Source organism: Oncorhynchus mykiss, chromosome 11 (assembly GCF_013265735.2).
Source record: "Oncorhynchus mykiss isolate Arlee chromosome 11, USDA_OmykA_1.1, whole genome shotgun sequence".
Lineage (NCBI taxonomy): Eukaryota > Metazoa > Chordata > Actinopteri > Salmoniformes > Salmonidae > Oncorhynchus > Oncorhynchus mykiss.
The window spans coordinates 10758281-10776354 of NC_048575.1; the positions used below are offsets into that span (position 1 = coordinate 10758281).

An 18074-nucleotide genomic window follows, 5' to 3' on the forward strand; every position below is an offset into this window, starting at 1 on the left:
ACTCAAAACTGTGGTGAGCCAACCCCACAGCTCCAAACAATGGACTCTAACAGGTCATGCACGAAGACAGGGGTTTTCAGACAGGGACACATGTAACATACATGTAACTCTACGTACACACAAACAAAATGCAAGCCTTACCTCGCCCTTAGCTGGAGACAAGCACTCAAACAGGCTTCCTACCAACTAGGACATTCAGTAAGAATAAGAAAACACAATCATAGGCTGTTCTGACCAGAGGGAAGGTTTCCATGCTATCAGTGTGATCTCTTATTTGGTTATTAACGCAAATCTGAAGTGAAATAGCTGCATGTCATTATTTCATTATTATTATTATATTTCAAGAGAAAACAGTATGCTTACTCTATTACACATTTGGTGTGAGGAGGTGAATGGTTTTTCCATCATTGCGTTGATTCACATGAGGTCAGATGATATAACCCAATCAATCGTTGGGTCAGGCTATATATACATGGCTGGCAATGGAGTTGTATTATTATTTTGTGGCATCCAATTGGTAGTTACAGTCTTGTCCCATCGCTGCAACTCCCGTACGGACTCGGGAGAGGCGAAGGTCGAGAGCCGTGCGTCCTCCGAAACACAACCCAATCAAGCCGCGCTGCTTCTTGACACAATGCTCACTTAACCCGGAAGCCAGTCACATCAATGTGTCATAGGAAACACCGTGCACTTGGCGACCGTGTCAGCGTGCATTGCGCCCGGCCCGCCACAGGAGTCACTGGTGCATTATGGGAAAAGACATCCATGCCGGCCAAACCCTCCCCTAACCCGGACGACGCTGGGCCAATTCTGCGTCGCCCCATGGGTCCCCGGTTGCGGCCAGCTGGGACCGAGCCTGGACTCGAACCTAGAATCTCTAGTGGCACAGCTAGCACTGCGATGCAGTGCCTTAGACCACTGCACCACCACTCAGGAGAACACGGCAACAGAAATAGAAATGTCCAAACAATATTTCCTTGATGAAGACAAAAATATGCCATATTTGTAAAAAGTTGAGCTAAGATCTAAAAAAAATAATTTAAAAAACTGTTTCTCCTCTCCTATCGTTCCTTGAGTATAATCTATCTGATACTGGTATTTTATCTGACTGTGCCATTTCCATTCAAATCTATGTTATTTTATCTGAGTTTTTGATTTACTTGGTTACTTAGATTTGGGTAGTTAGTCCTAACATGTGATCCCCAGCTGACATTGCAAACAACAGAAACAAACAACATAGTTACAAAAGAACAATATTCAACACAAAACAGACATTAGCAAGTAATAGGTAGATCATGTCTAGAGAACACACCTCTGATAGGCTAAATTCAGATCATGTCTAGAGAACACACCTCTGATAGGCTAAATTCAGACCATGTCTAGAGAACACACCTCTGATAGGCTAAATTCAGATCATGTCTAGAGAACACACCTCTGATAGGCTAAATTCAGATCATATATAGAGAACACACCTCTGATAGGCTAAATTCAGACCATGTCTAGAGAACACACCTCTGATAGGCTAAATTCAGACCATGTCTAGAGAACACACCTCTGATAGGCTAAATTCAGACCATGTCTAGAGAACACACCTCTGATAGGCTAAATTCAGACCATATATAGAGAACACACCTCTGATAGGCTAAATTCAGATCATATATAGAGAACACACCTCTGATAGGCTAAATTCAGACCATATATAGAGAACACACCTCTGATAGGCTAAATTCAGATCATGTCTAGCGTACACACCTCTGATAGGCTAAATTCAGACCCTGTCTAGCGTACACACCTCTGATAGGCTAAATTCAGACCATATATAGAGAACACACCTCTGATATGCTAAATTCAGACCATATATAGAGAACACACCTCTGATAGGCTAAATTCAGACCATGTCTAGCGTACACACCTCTGATAGGCTAAATTCAGACCATATATAGAGAACACACCTCTGATAGGCTAAATTCAGTCCATGTCTAGAGAACACACCTCTGATAGGCTAAATTCAGACCATGTATAGCGAACACACCTCTGATAGGCTAAATTCAGATCATGTCTAGCGTACACACCTCTGATAGGCTAAATTCATAAATTTAGTAGCAAGGTTAAACTAAACTAAACTTATTTCTCCTAGACCTGTGTTTTTGAGATGTCACTGAGAGCAGTACACAACACCATGGACTGGACCTGTAGTGGGGTTTGAGGTGTCACTGAGAGCAGTACACAACACCATGGACTGGACCTGAAGTGGGTTTTGAGGTGTCACTGAGAGCAGTACACAACACCATGGATTGGACCTAAAGTGGGTTTTGAGGTGTCACTCAGAGCAGTACACAACACCATGGATTGGACCTAAAGTGGGTTTTGAGGTGTCACTGAGAGCAGTACACAACACCATGGATTGGACCTGAGGGTTCAAACAACAATGATCCAAATGGCTATTGAAGCTGCTGGGGGTCAAAGGGCAGGGAACCAGGCAGCATCATGCAGCTGCTGGGGGTCAAAGGGCAGGGAACCAGGCAGCATCATGCGGCTGCTGGGGGTCAAAGGACAGGGAACCAGGCAGCATCATGCAGCTGCTGGGGGTCAAAGGGCAGGGAACCTGGCAGCATCATGCAGGCCATAACAATAGGGCTTTTTCAATTCATGACAGGGCAGGCATTTTGAAAAACAACAACAGGGTTGGGGTCAATAACAGGTAGCCTGTTTTGTAAAAGTTGAATTAGGCCACTTTACCTTGGCATGGTGCAGGTCAACTCCGTACATGGACAGCTTCTTCACGTTTTCCAGGAAGTGCATCTCAGCGTCAGCTGGCGTCATTCCTCTGGAGAGACAAAGATACACACAGCTTTTTGTATGGGTTTTTGACAGCTACTTTTGAGACCATGACCTTCTCTTCCATTAGGTCAGACAGACGGACAGACACATGTACAGACCACCAGACTGACTTGTAGTTCTAGAGAGACAGACAAACAGACCACCAGACTGACTTGTAGTTCTAGAGAGACAGACAAACAGACAACCAGACTGACTTGTAGTTCTAGACAGACAGACAAACAGACAACCAGACTGACTTGTAGTTCTAGAGAGACAGACGAACAGACTGACTTGTAGTTCTAGAGAGACAGACAAACAGACAATCAGACTGACTTGTAGTTCTAGAGAGACAGACGAACAGACAACCAGACTGACTTGTAGTTCTAGGCAGACAGATGGACAGACAACCAGACTGAATTCTACACTCTTAGAAAAAAAGGTGCTATCTAGAACCGAAAAGGGCTGTCCCAATAGGAGAACCCTTTGAAGAACCTTTTTGGTACCAGGTAGAAATTACCCTTTTGGTTCCAGCTAGAACCCTTTTGAGTTCCATGTAACACCCTTTCCATAGAAGGTTCTACGTGGAGCCCAAAATAGTTTTACCTGGAACCAAAATGGGTTCCACCTGGAACCAAAAAGGGTTATCGTATGGGAACTGATGAAGAACCCTTTCTTCTAAGTGTAGTTCTCAACAGACAGACTAACTTGTAGTTCTTGTGCAGGTCCATGACCTTCTCCTCCAGCTCCTTGGTCTGGTTGGGGGCGAAGCGGAACTCGCTGACGTAGTCCGTCCCAGACTCCTCGAGATCGTAGTCCCCCAACTCTGATTGAACCGTGTAGGATCCCAGCACCGTGTGGGTGGCGAAAGAGCATGGCAGACGCCCAGACACTACGTCATCCCTCAACTGGAGGCACAGGTAATATCTGGAAGGGGAGAGAAAGGGATGAGAGGGCGAGGGACAGATAGAGAGGGGTGGGGAAAGATAAAGGAGAGTGAGGGATGGAGTTTGTGTCATGAGGTGAGAAAAAAGTGTGAGAGAAAGGGAGAAAAAAAGAGAAAGCGAGAAAGAGGTCAATAGAAATAAAATGCACACAGGACAGTATTTCATTGATAAAAATGTTTAATTTGGTATTATGCTTATATACACTGAGTATACCAAACATTACGAACATCTTCCTAATATTAAGGTATATCCCCCCGGCCTCCCGAGTGGTGCAATGGTCTAAGGCTAGCTGTGCCAGTAGAGATTCTGTGTTCGAGTCCAGGCTCTGTCGCAGCCGGCCACGACCGGGAGACCCATGTGGCGGTGCACAATTGGCTCAGCGTCGTCCCGGTTAGGGGAGTGTTTGGCCGGCAGGGATGTCCTTGTGCCATCGTACACTAGCAACTCCTGTGGCAGGCCGGGCGCAGTGCACGCTGACACGGTCGCCAGGTGTACCGTGTTTCCTCCGACACATTGGTGTGGCTTGCTTCCGGGTTAAGTGGGCAGTGTGTGAAGAAGCAGTGCGGCCTGATTGGGTTGTGTTTAGGAGAAAGCACGGCTCTCGACCTTCGCCTCTTCCGAGTCCGTACGGGAAATGCGATAAGACAAGACTGTATCTACCAATTGGATTCCACAAAATTGGGGAGAAAAAGGGGTCAAAATAAATAAACGGTTCATCCCCTTTGCCCTCAGAACAGCCTCAATTCGTCGATTCTACGAGGTGTGGAAAGCGTTCCACAGGGATGCTGGCCCATGTTGACTCCAATGCTTCCCACAGCTGAGTCAAGTTGGCTGGATGTCATTGGGTGCTGGATCATTCTTGTTACACAGGGGAAACTATTGAGTGTGAAAAACCCAGCAGCGTTGTAACCGGTGTGACTGGCACCTACTACCATACCCCGTTCAAAGCCACTTCAATCTTTTGTCTTGTCCATTCACCCAAGGCTTAAAAATCCTTCTCTAACCTGTTTCCTCTCCTTCATCTACAGTGATCGAAGTTCACCTGGATTCACTTGTTCAGTCTATGTCATGAGAAGAGCAAGTGTCCTTAATGTTTTGCATACTCAGTGTATATCCCGAAAGTGGAACTATAGAAAGTGTAACCTTGTAATATCCTCAGACAGCTGGGCTGGGTCTGGAGGGTAGAACTTCACATTGAATGAAAAATTCCAGGCGGCTCCTGCAGTGTACAAAAACAACCATTTCATTGAAATGACCGTTAAACAGCAGGAAAAAACCCAGATTGTGCCTTTAAGCCGGAGTAACTAGCATGCTGGCTAACTTTCAAACCACGCAGAGAAATAACTTTCAAAAACCCATATTCTACACACCTCTGATCTGTTTCTTCATCTCCTTGGATTGGTCTAACCAGTTCTGGTTCAAGAGTTCAAGAGGACGGTGTTAATTCACATCAAAACATGTTCAAAACACTCATAATTACACAGCAAAATCAACAAGACAAATTCCACCTTTTGGTTTTCGATGTCCCGGAATGTGATGCCAAAGTAGTCCTTTTCCAGGAGGTTGAGCTGCTCACACACTTTGTCAAATAACACATGGCCTCTCTCCCGTTTCTGCAGATAGAGACGAAACACTTAGATTAACCTACATTCTTTTATTCCTGAAATTATACATTGGACAGATGTTTACTGCGGCATACAATTTTTCGGATCTCAAACCCCTCCTAAATGACAACGGCATCCCAACGCACTAAATTGTGATATATTCCTCGCACCGGTTCGGGAGCCGTTTAATGATGGATTGCACTAAAGAAGAGAATCCACATGACTCAACCATGACTCAACTCTCTACAGGGGAGGAAGTCGTCTGTTAAAAAGGGCTCCCACTCCCATTTCCCAGCATCACACCATTTTGTGTCACATCATGATGAGTGTCCTAATGTCTGCTACCCTGCCTGGCCCTCGCAGGGTGAGATCCAAGGCTCCCTGCCACCATGATACGCCAACCTGTGAGGCTCCCATTGTTACCTCTAAATAAGCAACATGCCTTAATGCTACATAAAAATAGTCCAATGAGGTGCTTATACCGAGCCGTGAAAAACTATTTGCCCCCTTTCTGATTTTCTCTATTTTTTGCATATTTTTTTTTTGCATATTTTTGATACTGAATGTTATCAGATCTTCAACCCAAACCTAACATGAGTTTACAAACAAGCCCTCAAAAATATACTTATTTTATTTATTTAATTGACAAAGTTATGCAAGACCCAATGAGAGAAAGTAATTGCCCCCTTAATAAAACCTTGAGCTGCAATGACTGTAACCAAATTATCAAGAAATATTGTATATATAATCAAATGCTCCTACTGCAGAATTATTTTACACCTGCGACGAAACTGGTATGTCCAAACATGTCACCTTGAAACAGACAAAGATTGTGAGGGTTATTTTGTAGAGTGTTTCTGGAGTAAAAAGAGAACAAGGGTTCCAAAAGGGATCTTTGGCTGTCCCCATAGGAGAACCCTTTTTGGTTCCAGGTAGAAACCTTTTTTTGGTTTTTAGGTAGAACTCTTTTGGGTTCCACGTAGAACCTTCTGTGGAAAGGGTTCAACATGGAACAGAAAAGGGTTCTACTTGGAACCAAAATGGTTCTACCTGGAACCAAAAAGGGTTCTTCAAAGGGCTCTCCTATGGGGGCAGCCGAAGAACCCTTTTCAGTTCTAGATAGCACCTTTTTTTCTAAGAGTGTTGCTAGGTTTGTTAAAACTGAGACAAACCAAGTCTCTGCAGCGTACCGTCACATCCCATTGGTCTCAGTTCAAGTGTCTTGACGTCCACAGAATCCTCTAAGACTGATAATTATCTCTCTCATCACGATCAGAGAGACAAAACTCCTCCAAGAAAAACACACCTGCTCCTTCTGTTGTCACTTCCTCTGAAAGCGTGGGATCAAAATTAATACATTCTTGGGCTACACAGAAGTTGTGCCATTCAAGCTCACAATAAAGTACAAAACAACTGTGTGTGTGTGTGTGTGTGTGTGTGTGTGTGTGTGTGTGTGTGTGTGTGTGTGTATGCAGCAAGAAAAATATAGGAGGCAAGAAAATCCCATATTTTTGTAAATGAGGAACATCTTATGGTAGGTCTCAGTGATTTACTGTGAAACGCAGTCAAGCCGTTTCCAAGGTCGTAAAGGCCTCTTGGGGAGCCACTTAACCACTGTAACCTCCTTAAACAATGACCAGTAATAATGTAAACTTCAGGCAACTGCCAAAATAAAGGAAACACTTGGGGGATACAAAGAATATAGGTGTGGTTCCTGGGTCAATTAAGCAATTAACATCCCATCATGCTTAGGGTCATGTATAAAACGCCCAGTTACCCACTATTCTGGCTACCACGGCTAAAAGAAGAGACCTCAGGGACTATGAAAGAGGGGCCTCAAAGGAGTATAAGGGGTGTGTGTGTGTGTGTGTGTGTGTGTGTGTGTGTGTGTGTGTGTGTGTGTGTGTGTGTGTGTGTGTGTGTGTGTGTGTGTGTGTGTGTGTGTGTGTGTGTGTGTGTGTGTGTGTGTGTCTCAGTCTCAGTCACCAGATCTCAACCCAATTGAACACTTACAGGAGATTCTGGAGTGGCGTCTGAGACAGCGTTTTCCACCACCATCAACAAAACACCAAATGATGGAATTTCTTGTGAATGGTGACGCATCCCTTCAATAGACTTCCAGACAGTTGAAGAATCTATGCCAAGGCACATTGAAGCTGTTCTGGCGGCTGGTGGTGGCCCAACGCCATTAAGACACTCTATGTTAGTGTTTCCTGTATTTAGGCAGTTACCTGTATGTGAATTAGCCTTGGGCAGCCAGCGGCTAACGCTAAAGAACATCCGCTCTCTGCAGCCTCAATTTCCCTTCCAGAAGGAGCACTACAACGATCTCACTCACTGCCTGAGTGATCAAAACAACATCCCCAAAGCTACAAACAATGTAGCTACTGAACCACAAGGACAAAGAGAGATGGAGAGAAAAACATGTTTTCACTTCCCTAGCCGCCACGTCACTACATCCATTTCTAGGAGTGTTATTGTGGCATTGATGGGGGCTGATGGATAGTTAATTGGAATGCTGTTTGTGTGGTAGGTCAGAGCACATTGATGAGTCAGACCATTTGGACCAGAAGAAGAGTGGCATGTCACTGCGAGAGAGGAGGGGACGTCATGCCATCATCCCCCTCTCTTTTTATCCCTCAGTGAACTCTGTCCCTCTCTCGCCCCCTCGATCCTTCTCCACTTTCCTCTCTCGCCTCAAGTCTTTCCACTCTCCTCTCTCATCTTAGCCTTATCTCTTCTTATCACACTTCCCTTTTTACTCTTCTTTCCCCTCTACCCCCCTTCTCTCTTCTGACCTCTATCCCCCTCCTCTCTTCTGACCTCTATCCCCCTCCTCTCTTCTGACCTCTATCCCCCTCCTCTCTTCTGACCTCTATCCCCTCCTCTCTTCTGACCTCTATCCCCCTTCTCTCTTCTGACCTCTATCCCCCTCCTCTCTTCTGACCTCTATCCCCTCCTCTCTTCTGACCTCTATCCCCCTCCTCTCTTCTGACCTCTATCCCCCTCCTCTCTTCTGACCTCTATCCCCCTCCTCTCTTCTGACCTCTATCCCCCTCCTCTCTTCTGACCTCTATCCCCTCCTCTCTTCTGACCTCTATCCCCCTCCTCTCTTCTGACCTCTATCACCCTTCTCTCTTCTGACCTCTATCCCCTCCTCTCTTCTGACCTCTATCCCCCTCCTCTCTTCTGACCTCTATCCCCCTGCTCTCTTCTGACCTCTATCCCCCTTCTCTCTTCTGACCTCTATCCCCCTCCTCTCTTCTGACCTCTATCCCCCTCCTCTCTTCTGACCTCTATCCCCCTCCTCTCTTCTGACCTCTATCCCCCTCCTCTCTTCTGACCTCTATCCCCCTCCTCTCTTCTGACCTCTATCCCCATTCTCTCTTCTGACCTCTATCACCCTCCTCTCTTCTGACCTCTATCCCCCTCCTCTCTTCTGACCTCTATCCCCCTCCTCTCTTCTGACCTCTATCCCCCTTCTCTCTTCTGACCTCTATCCCCTCCTCTCTTCTGACCTCTATCCCCCATCCTCTCTTCTGACCTCTATCCCCCTCCTCTCTTCTGACCTCTATCCCCCTCTCTCTTCCCCCTGCCCCCTCTCTCTCTTCCCCTGCCACCTCTCTCTCTTCCCCCCTGCTCCCCCTGACTCCTCCCTCTGCCCCCTCTATCTTCCCCCTGCCCCCTCTCTCCTCCCTCTGCCCCCTCTATCTTCCCCCTGCCCCCCTCTCTCTTTCCCCTGTCCCCCTCACTCGTCCCCCTGCCCCCCTCACTCGTCCCTCTGCCCCCCTCTCTCTCTTCCCCCTGCCCCCCTCACTCGTCCCCCTGCCCCCCCTCACTCCTCCCCCTGCCCCCCCACTCTCTTCCCCCTGCCCCCTCTCTCTCTTCCCCCTGCTCTCTTCACCCTGACCCCTCTCTCTCTTCCCCCTGCACCCTCTCTCTCTTGCCCCTGCCCCCTCTCTCTCTTCCCCCTGCCCCCTCTCTCTCTTCCCCTGCCACCTCTCTCTCTTCCCCCCTGCTCCCCCTCACTCCTCCCTCTGCCCCCTCTCTCTTCCCCCTGCCCCCCTCGCTCTTCCCCCTGCCACCTCTCTCTCTTCCCCCTGCCACCTCTCTCTCTTCCCCCTGCCCCCTCTCTCTTCCCCCTGCTCCCCCTCACTCCTCCCTCTGCCTCCTCTCTCTTCCCCCTGTCCCCCTCACTCGTCCCCCTGCCCCCTCACTTGTCCCTCTGTCCCCCTCTCTCTCTTCCCCCTGCCCCCCTCACTCGTCCCCCTGCCCCCTCTCTCGCTTCCCCCTGCCCCGATCTCTCTTCCCCCTGCCCCCCTCACTCTTCCCCCTGTCGTCCCCTCTCTTCCCCCTTGCCCCCCCCCCCCTCAATCTTCCCCCCGATCCCCCCCACCCCCCCACGTCTCTCCTCTGTCCTCTCTGCTGGGAACAGAGCCAGTCAATTATCACTGCAGCACATTAAGCCCGGGGCCACACCCCTCTCTCCGCCGTGTCACATTCCCATGGCCACCAACACCAAGCGACCAACCGAACGACTGGGCCAACCGGCCACAATGCTCTATCATCTTTTTCCATTGGACGTTCTGACTAATCTGTCTAAATCCAGCCTAGGGCTCAAACTGCACTAAGTAGATTGGTTTCTCTCCAGTTTTTGTCTGACAGAGTTTGCTGGAAGCTACAGAACAGAGTCTCTGGAGACAAAACATTAAATGTATAGGACAGGACAGATTTATACAGAGTGACGGATGACGTCTGCTTAGAAGCCAAACGTCAAATTGACCCCAAAAGCTCTGTCTCTAGACGTGGTGGGGGCAGGGGTGTTTATCAATGTAAACAGACAGTATTAGGTCTAAGGGGTGTTTATCAATATAAACAGACAGTATTAGGTCTAAGGGGTGTTTATCAATGTAAACAGACAGTATTAGGTCTACGGGGTGTTTATCAATGTAAACAGACAGTATTAGGTCTAAGGGGTGTTTATCAATGTAAACAGACAGTATTAGGTCTAAGGGGTGTTTATAAACATACAGTATTAGGTCTAAGGGGTGTTTATAAACAGACAGTATTAGGTCTAAGGGGTGTTTATAAACAGACAGTATTAGGTCTAAGGGGTGTTTATCAATGTAAACAGACAGTATTAGGTCTAAGGGGTGTTTATCAATGTAAACAGACAGTATTAGGTCTAAGGGGTGTTTATAAACAGACAGTATTAGGTCTAAGGGGTGTTTATAAACAGACAGTATTAGGTCTAAGGGGTGTTTATCAATGTAAACAGACAGTATTAGGTCTAAGGGGTGTTTATCAATATAAACAGACAGTATTAGGTCTAAGGGGTGTTTATCAATGTAAACAGACAGTATTAGGTCTAAGGGGAGTTTATAAACAGACAGTATTAGGTCTAAGGGGTGTTTATCAATGTAAACAGACAGTATTAGGTCTAAGGGGTGTTTACCAATATAAACAGACAGTATTAGGTCTAAGGGGTGTTTATCAATGTAAACAGACAGTATTAGGTCTAAGGGGTGTTTATCAATGTAAACAGACAGTATTAGGTCTAAGGGGTGTTTATAAACAGACAGTATTAGGTCTAAGGGGTGTTTATCAATGTAAACAGACAGTATTAGGTCTAAGGGGTGTTTATAAACAGACAGTATTAGGTCTAAGGGGTGTTTATCAATGTAAACAGACAGTATTAGGTCTAAGGGGTGTTTATCAATGTAAACAGACAGTATTAGGTCTAAGGGGTGTTTATCAATGTAAACAGACAGTATTAGGTCTAAGGGGTGTTTATAAACAGACAGTATTAGCTCTAAGGGGTGTTTATAAACAGACAGTATTAGGTCTAAGGGGTGTTTATCAATGTAAACAGACAGTATTAGGTCTAAGGGGTGTTTATCAATGTAAACAGACAGTATTAGGTCTAAGGGGTGTTTATCAATATAAACAGACAGTATTAGGTCTAAGGGGTGTTTATCAATGTAAACAGACAGTATTAGGTCTAAGGGGTGTTTATAAACAGACAGTATTAGGTCTAAGGGGTGTTTATCAATGTAAACAGACAGTGTTAGGTCTAAGCGGTGTTTATCAATGTAAAGAGACAGTATTAGGTCTAAGGGGTGTTTATCAATATAAACAGACAGTATTAGGTCTAAGGGGTGTTTATCAATGTAAACAGACAGTATTAGGTCTAAGGGGTGTTTATCAATGTAAACAGACAGTATTAGGTCTAAGGGGTGTTTATCAATGTAAACAGACAGTATTAGGTCTAAGGGGTGTTTATAAACAGACAGTATTAGGTCTAAGGGGTGTTTATCAATATAAACAGACAGTATTAGGTCTAAGGGGTGTTTATCAATATAAACAGACAGTATTAGGTCTAAGGGGTGTTTATCAATGTAAACAGACAGTATTAGGTCTACGGGGTGTTTATCAATGTAAACAGACAGTATTAGGTCTAAGGGGTGTTTATCAATGTAAACAGACAGTATTAGGTCTAAGGGGTGTTTATCAATGTAAACAGACAGTATTAGGTCTAAGGGGTGTTTATAAACAGACAGTATTAGGTCTAAGGGGTGTTTATCAATATAAACAGACAGTATTAGGTCTAAGGGGTGTTTATCAATATAAACAGACAGTATTAGGTCTAAGGGGTGTTTATCAATGTAAACAGACAGTATTAGGTCTAAGGGGAGTTTACTACAATACTGTTTAAAGCAGAGTCAATTCCATAGTCTTTAATTATGTTAATATCAGAGAATACAGGAAATAGAAGGAAGAGCCATGCATATAGATGAGCTTCTAATTGAACAATACGATTCATGTCCACCCATCCTGTAAACTGGTGAATTTGTAGAAGGAAAGGTCATTGAGTCAGCATGATAAAAAACAACCTCAAGCCAACTTGTATTTTTCAGGGTTCATCTGTCAAAGAGATCTCAGTCTCAGTATGACTCCCTGATAAAATAAAGAGATCTCAGTCTCATTATGACTGCCTGATAAAATAAAGAGATCTCAGTCTCAGAATGACTCCCTGATAAAATAAAGAGATCTCAGTCTCAGTATGACTCCCTGATAAAATAAAGAGATCTCAGTCTCAGTATGACTCCCTGATAAAATAAACAGATCTCAGTCTCAGAATGACTCCCTGATAAAATAAAGAGATCTCAGTCTCATTATGACTGCCTGATAAAATAAAGAGATCTCAGTCTCAGAATGACTCCCTGATAAAATAAAGAGATCTCAGTCTCAGAATGACTCCCTGATAAAATAAAGAGATCTCAGTCTCAGAATGACTCCCTGATAAAATAAAGAGATCTCAGTCTCAGAATGACTCCCTGATAAAATAAAGAGACTTCAGTCTCAGAATGACTCCCTGATAAAATAAAAAGACTTCAGTCTCAGAATGACTCCCTGATAAAATAAAGAGATCTCAGTCTCAGAATGACTCCCTGATAAAATAAAGAGACTTCAGTCTCAGAATGACTCCCTGATAAAATAAAAAGACTTCAGTCTCAGAATGACTCCCTGATAAAATAAAGAGATCTCAGTCTCAGAATGACTCCCTGATAAAATAAAGAGATCTCAGTCTCAGAATGACTCCCTGATAAAATAAAGAGACTTCAGTCTCAGAATGACTCCCTGATAAAATAAAAAGACTTCAGTCTCAGAATGACTCCCTGATAAAATAAAGAGATCTCAGTCTCAGAATGACTCCCTGATAAAATAAAGAGACTTCAGTCTCAGAATGACTCCCTGATAAAATAAAGAGACTTCAGTCTCAGAATGACTACCTGATAAAATAAAGAGACTTCAGTCTCAGAATGACTCCCTGATAAAATAAAGAGACTTCAGTCTCAGAATGACTCCCTGATAAAATAAAGAGACTTCAGTCTCAGAATGACTCCCTGATAAAATAAAGAGACTTCAGTCTCAGAATGACTCCCTGATAAAATAAAGAGATCTCAGTCTCAGAATGACTCCCTGATAAAATAAAGAGACTTCAGTCTCAGAATGACTCCCTGATAAAATAAAGAGACTTCAGTCTCAGAATGACTCCCTGATAAAATAAAGGTTAAATAAAGAAAATAAAGAAATATCAGTGAGACTAACTTTGATACATTAAGGTCCTGCCATCTCTGACCACCCCATCTCTATCCCTGGTGAACTCTGCCACACACACACACACACACACACACACACACACACACACACACACACACACACACACACACACACACACCAACCCACTTACTGTTTCACAACCGGCCATGATTGGGAGTCCCATAGGGCGGCGCACAATAGGCCCAGCGACGTCTGGGTTTGGCCAGTGTAGGCCGTCATTGTAAATAGGAATTTGTTCTTAACTGACTTGTCTAGTTAAATAAAAGTGAAATCATTTTAAATAAATAAAAACCTACCTCCTAAACTCCTCTCCCCAAACAGCGAAACAAACCCACCTCCACCATGCAGGTGTAGGCGGAGCCATCAAGCAGGGTGACCTTGCACTGCATGTTCCTGGCGCTGCGGACACTCCGTCCTCCACCGGGAGACCTGGACAGCTTACTGGTGGACGACCTGTACGAGGTCCTGTCCTCCTCCGCCTGCGATGGCTCCAGCTGATTCCCCTGTGGGACCACGCCTTCCTCCGCTCTCTCGTCGCCGTTCTGGACAGGGGGGCACATGTTTTAACACAGCACCGTGGGCATGTTGAAGAGCTATGATTATGATCATGTGTTGTTTTGGACCAAACAGGTTGTGACACGAATGGTCAAGTGGAATAAATAGTTGGTTTGCCGAATAAATCTGACAGGAAAGTTCAGAGAAAATATTTGGATACTTGTTTATTATCATGTGGGTGTTTGATATTGTATCAAATGTTTATGTGACTTCCATTCAAATTCTACCATTTAAATCGAATATAAAAGCCTTTTCCTAATTCACTTCCTGTATGACGATGACGGTGCGTATTTTGTGGGTGTGGCTAACCTGCTCTTTCCTGACAGGCGTGCTGTGGGCGGCAGCCGGGGGAAAAGATTCCGCCTCCAGTGGCGGAGCCGCACTGGCCTCCTGCTGGTCCGCGCTAGACTCTGAATTTGGTTCTGTCGTCATGGCGATTCACCCTACCACACAGGAAATAAAAACACACAACATGAGACGGGAGAATTTGGACGGAGAAAACAGGTACAACACATTGCCCTTATACATGTCCGCATGTCTAGCTACAACTCAGACCCAACTCGTTTATAAGAATACGCTATAATAATAAACTGAATACTCTGTGCATAGATTCAAAATGACAGCTTACGCTCTTAGATATATAGTGCTACCTGAAACAGAAAGGGTTCTTCGGGTTGTCCCCATAGGATAACCCTTTGAAGAACCCTTTTTGGTTCCAGATAGAATCCTTTTGGTTCCAAGCAGAACCCTTTTGGGTTTATATAGGGTTTCCACATAGGGTTCAACATGGAACCCAAAAGAGTTCTACCTGGAACCAAAAAAAGGTTATCCTATGGGGACATCCGAAAGAACCCTTTCGGAACCCTTTTATCTAAGAGTGTACAGCAATGCAGGGATATCATCATATTGACAACCACCACATCGTCCATCTGAGGAGCACTTCCTTATGTGTCAAAAGATGAATATGGGATAAATAAAGAACAACCTGCATGAAGTACAATTCCTTCCTGCCAATGCCAAACATATCTAGGGCAGCTGCCATGATAAGAAACACTTGATGTGAAAGTCAGCATTGATTTGACAACTGATGTATTTGACATGTCTTCAAGTTTGAAACAGAGGTGCCACTACAGTACTTCTCTTTGTAATAAAGCTTGTTTGAGACAGCAGTGATTAAACTGTGATTAAAATGATTGAAGAGTTGTGAGAAACTCCCACTCACCCCAGCACTAATATCTCTCAATGTGTCATTGAGACAGTCCGTCAGTTTTCCCCAAGTGTCTTTCAAATGTAAATAAAGTCACGTGTAACTGGCAACTATAGCAGTCCACTACAATTTACAGTACTATATTTTTGACACGCAAAAAGATGGCTGCCATTTTCTGTCGGCAAACCATAAAAGGACTTAGATTTTGTGCATATGGGTTCCACTGAGTACACACTACTGGTCAAATAACTACTGGTGAATAACTACTGGTCAAATAACTACTGGTCAAATAACTACTGGTCAAATAACTACTGGTCAGATAACTACTGGTCAAATAACTACTGGTCAGATAACTACTGGTCAAATAACTACTGGTCAATAACTACTGGTCAGATAACTACTGGTCAAATAACTACTGGTCAATAACTACTGGTCAAATAACTACTGGTCAGATAACTACTGGTCAAATAACTACTGGTCAAATAACTACTGGTCAGATAACTACTGGTCAGATAACTACTGGTCAAATAACTACTGGTCAAATAACTACTGGTCAAATAACTACTGGTCAAATAACTACTGGTCAGATAACTACTGGTCAAATAACTACTGGTCAGATAACTACTGGTCAAATAACTACTGGTCAGATAACTACTGGTCAAATAACTACTGGTCAATAACTACTGGTCAAATAACTACTGGTCAGATAACTACTGGTCAAATAACTACTGGTCAAATAACTACTGGTCAAATAACTACTGGTCAGATAACTACTGGTCAAATAACTACTGGTCAGATAACTACTGGTCAAATAACTACTGGTCAAATAACTACTGGTCAAATAACTACTGGTCAGATAACTACTGGTCAGATAACTACTGGTCAAATAACTACTGGTCAAATAACTACTGGTCAAATAACTACTAGTCAGATAACTACTGGTCAAATAACTACTGGTCAGATAACTACTGGTCAAATAACTACTGGTCAAATAACTACTGGTCAAATAACTACTGGTCAGATAACTACTGGTCAAATAACTACTGGTCAGATAACTACTGGTCAAATAACTACTGGTCAAATAACTACTGGTCAAATAACTACTGGTCAGATAACTACTGGTCAAATAACTACTGGTCAGATAACTACTGGTCAAATAACTACTGGTCAGATAACTACTGGTCAAATAACTACTGGTCAGATAACTACTGGTCAAATAACTACTGGTCAAATAACTACTGGTCAAATAACTACTGGTCAAATAACTACTGGTCAGATAACTACTAGTCAGATAACTACTGGTCAAATAACTACTGGTCAAATAACTACTGGTCAGATAACTACTGGTCAGATAACTACTGGTCAGATAACTACTGGTCAGATAAGTACTAGTCAGATAACTACTAGTCAGATAAGTACTGGTCAGATAACTACTGGTCAGATAACTACTGGTCAGATAACTACTGGTCAGATAAGTACTAGTCAGATAACTACTAGTCAGATAAGTACTGGTCAGATAACTACTGGTCAAATAACTACTGGTCAGATAACTACTAGTCAGATAAGTACTGGTCAGATAACTACTGGTCAGATAACTACTGGTCAGATAAGTACTAGTCAGATAACTACTGGTCAGATAAGTACTGGTCAGATAACTACTAGTCAGATAACTACTGGTCAGATAACTACTAGTCAGATAACTACTGGTCAGATAACTACTGGTCAGATAACTACTAGTCAGATAAGTACTAATCAGATAACTACTGGTCAGATAACTACTGGTCAGATAACTACTAGTCAGATAACTACTAGTCAGATAAGTACTGGTCAGATAACTACTGGTCAGATAACTACTGGTCAGATAACTACTAGTCAGATAAGTACTGGTCAGATAACTACTGGTCAGATAACTACTGGTCAGATAAGTACTAGTCAGATAACTACTAGTCAGATAAGTACTGGTCAGATAACTACTGGTCAGATAACTACTGGTCAGATAACTACTGGTCAGATAACTACTAGTCAGATAAGTACTGGTCAGATAACTACTGGTCAAATAACTACTGGTCAGATAAGTACTGGTCAGATAACTACTGGTCAGATAAGTACTAGTCAGATAACTACTAGTCAGATAACTACTGGTCAGATAAGTACTGGTCAGATAACTACTAGTCAGATAACTACTGGTCAAATAACTACTGGTCAAATAACTACTGGTCAGATAACTACTGGTCAGATAACTACTGGTCAAATAACTACTGGTCAAATAACTACTGGTCAGATAACTACTGGTCAGATAACTACTGGTCAAATAACTACTGGTCAGATAACTACTGGTCAAATAACTACTGGTCAGATAAGTACTGGTCAGATAACTACTGGTCAGATAAGTACTAGTCAGATAACTACTAGTCAGATAACTACTGGTCAGATAAGTACTGGTCAGATAACTACTAGTCAGATAACTACTGGTCAAATAACTACTGGTCAAATAACTACTGGTCAGATAACTACTGGTCAGATAACTACTGGTCAAATAACTACTGGTCAAATAACTACTGGTCAGATAACTACTGGTCAAATAACTACTGGTCAAATAACTACTGGTCAAATAACTACTGGTCAAATAACTACTGGTCAGATAACTACTGGTCAAATAACTACTAGTCAGATAACTACTGGTCAAATAACTACTGGTCAGATAACTACTGGTCAGATAAGTACTAGTCAGATAACTACTAGTCAGATAACTACTGGTCAGATAAGTACTGGTCAGATAACTACTAGTCAGATAACTACTGGTCAAATAACTACTGGTCA

General features: G+C 43.6%; 1 protein-coding gene across 10 annotated transcripts in view; it reads right to left on the minus strand.

Annotated features, from left to right (window-relative positions):
• Positions 1-18074, minus strand: part of LOC110535257 (protein 4.1) — a 118054-nt gene that overhangs the window by 48503 nt on the left and 51477 nt on the right. For 6 of the 10 annotated variants that reach the window (XM_036934830.1, XM_036934834.1, XM_036934829.1 and 3 more), the window contains exons 2-9: positions 14357-14490; positions 13828-14034; positions 5273-5377; positions 5135-5177; positions 4908-4983; positions 3526-3744; positions 2740-2827; positions 142-186 (exon numbers count right to left, since the gene is read on the minus strand). In XM_036934830.1, coding sequence (XP_036790725.1) covers positions 142-186; positions 2740-2827; positions 3526-3744; positions 4908-4983; positions 5135-5177; positions 5273-5377; positions 13828-14034; positions 14357-14479 — 906 coding nt within the window. In that variant the 5' untranslated portion in view covers positions 14480-14490. Of the gene's footprint in view, positions 1-141; positions 187-2739; positions 2828-3525; positions 3745-4907; positions 4984-5134; positions 5178-5272; positions 5378-6558; positions 6778-13827; positions 14035-14356; positions 14491-18074 lie in introns of those variants that run through there. The other 4 variants (XM_036934832.1, XM_036934837.1, XM_036934835.1 and 1 more) reach the window with 3 other exon arrangements.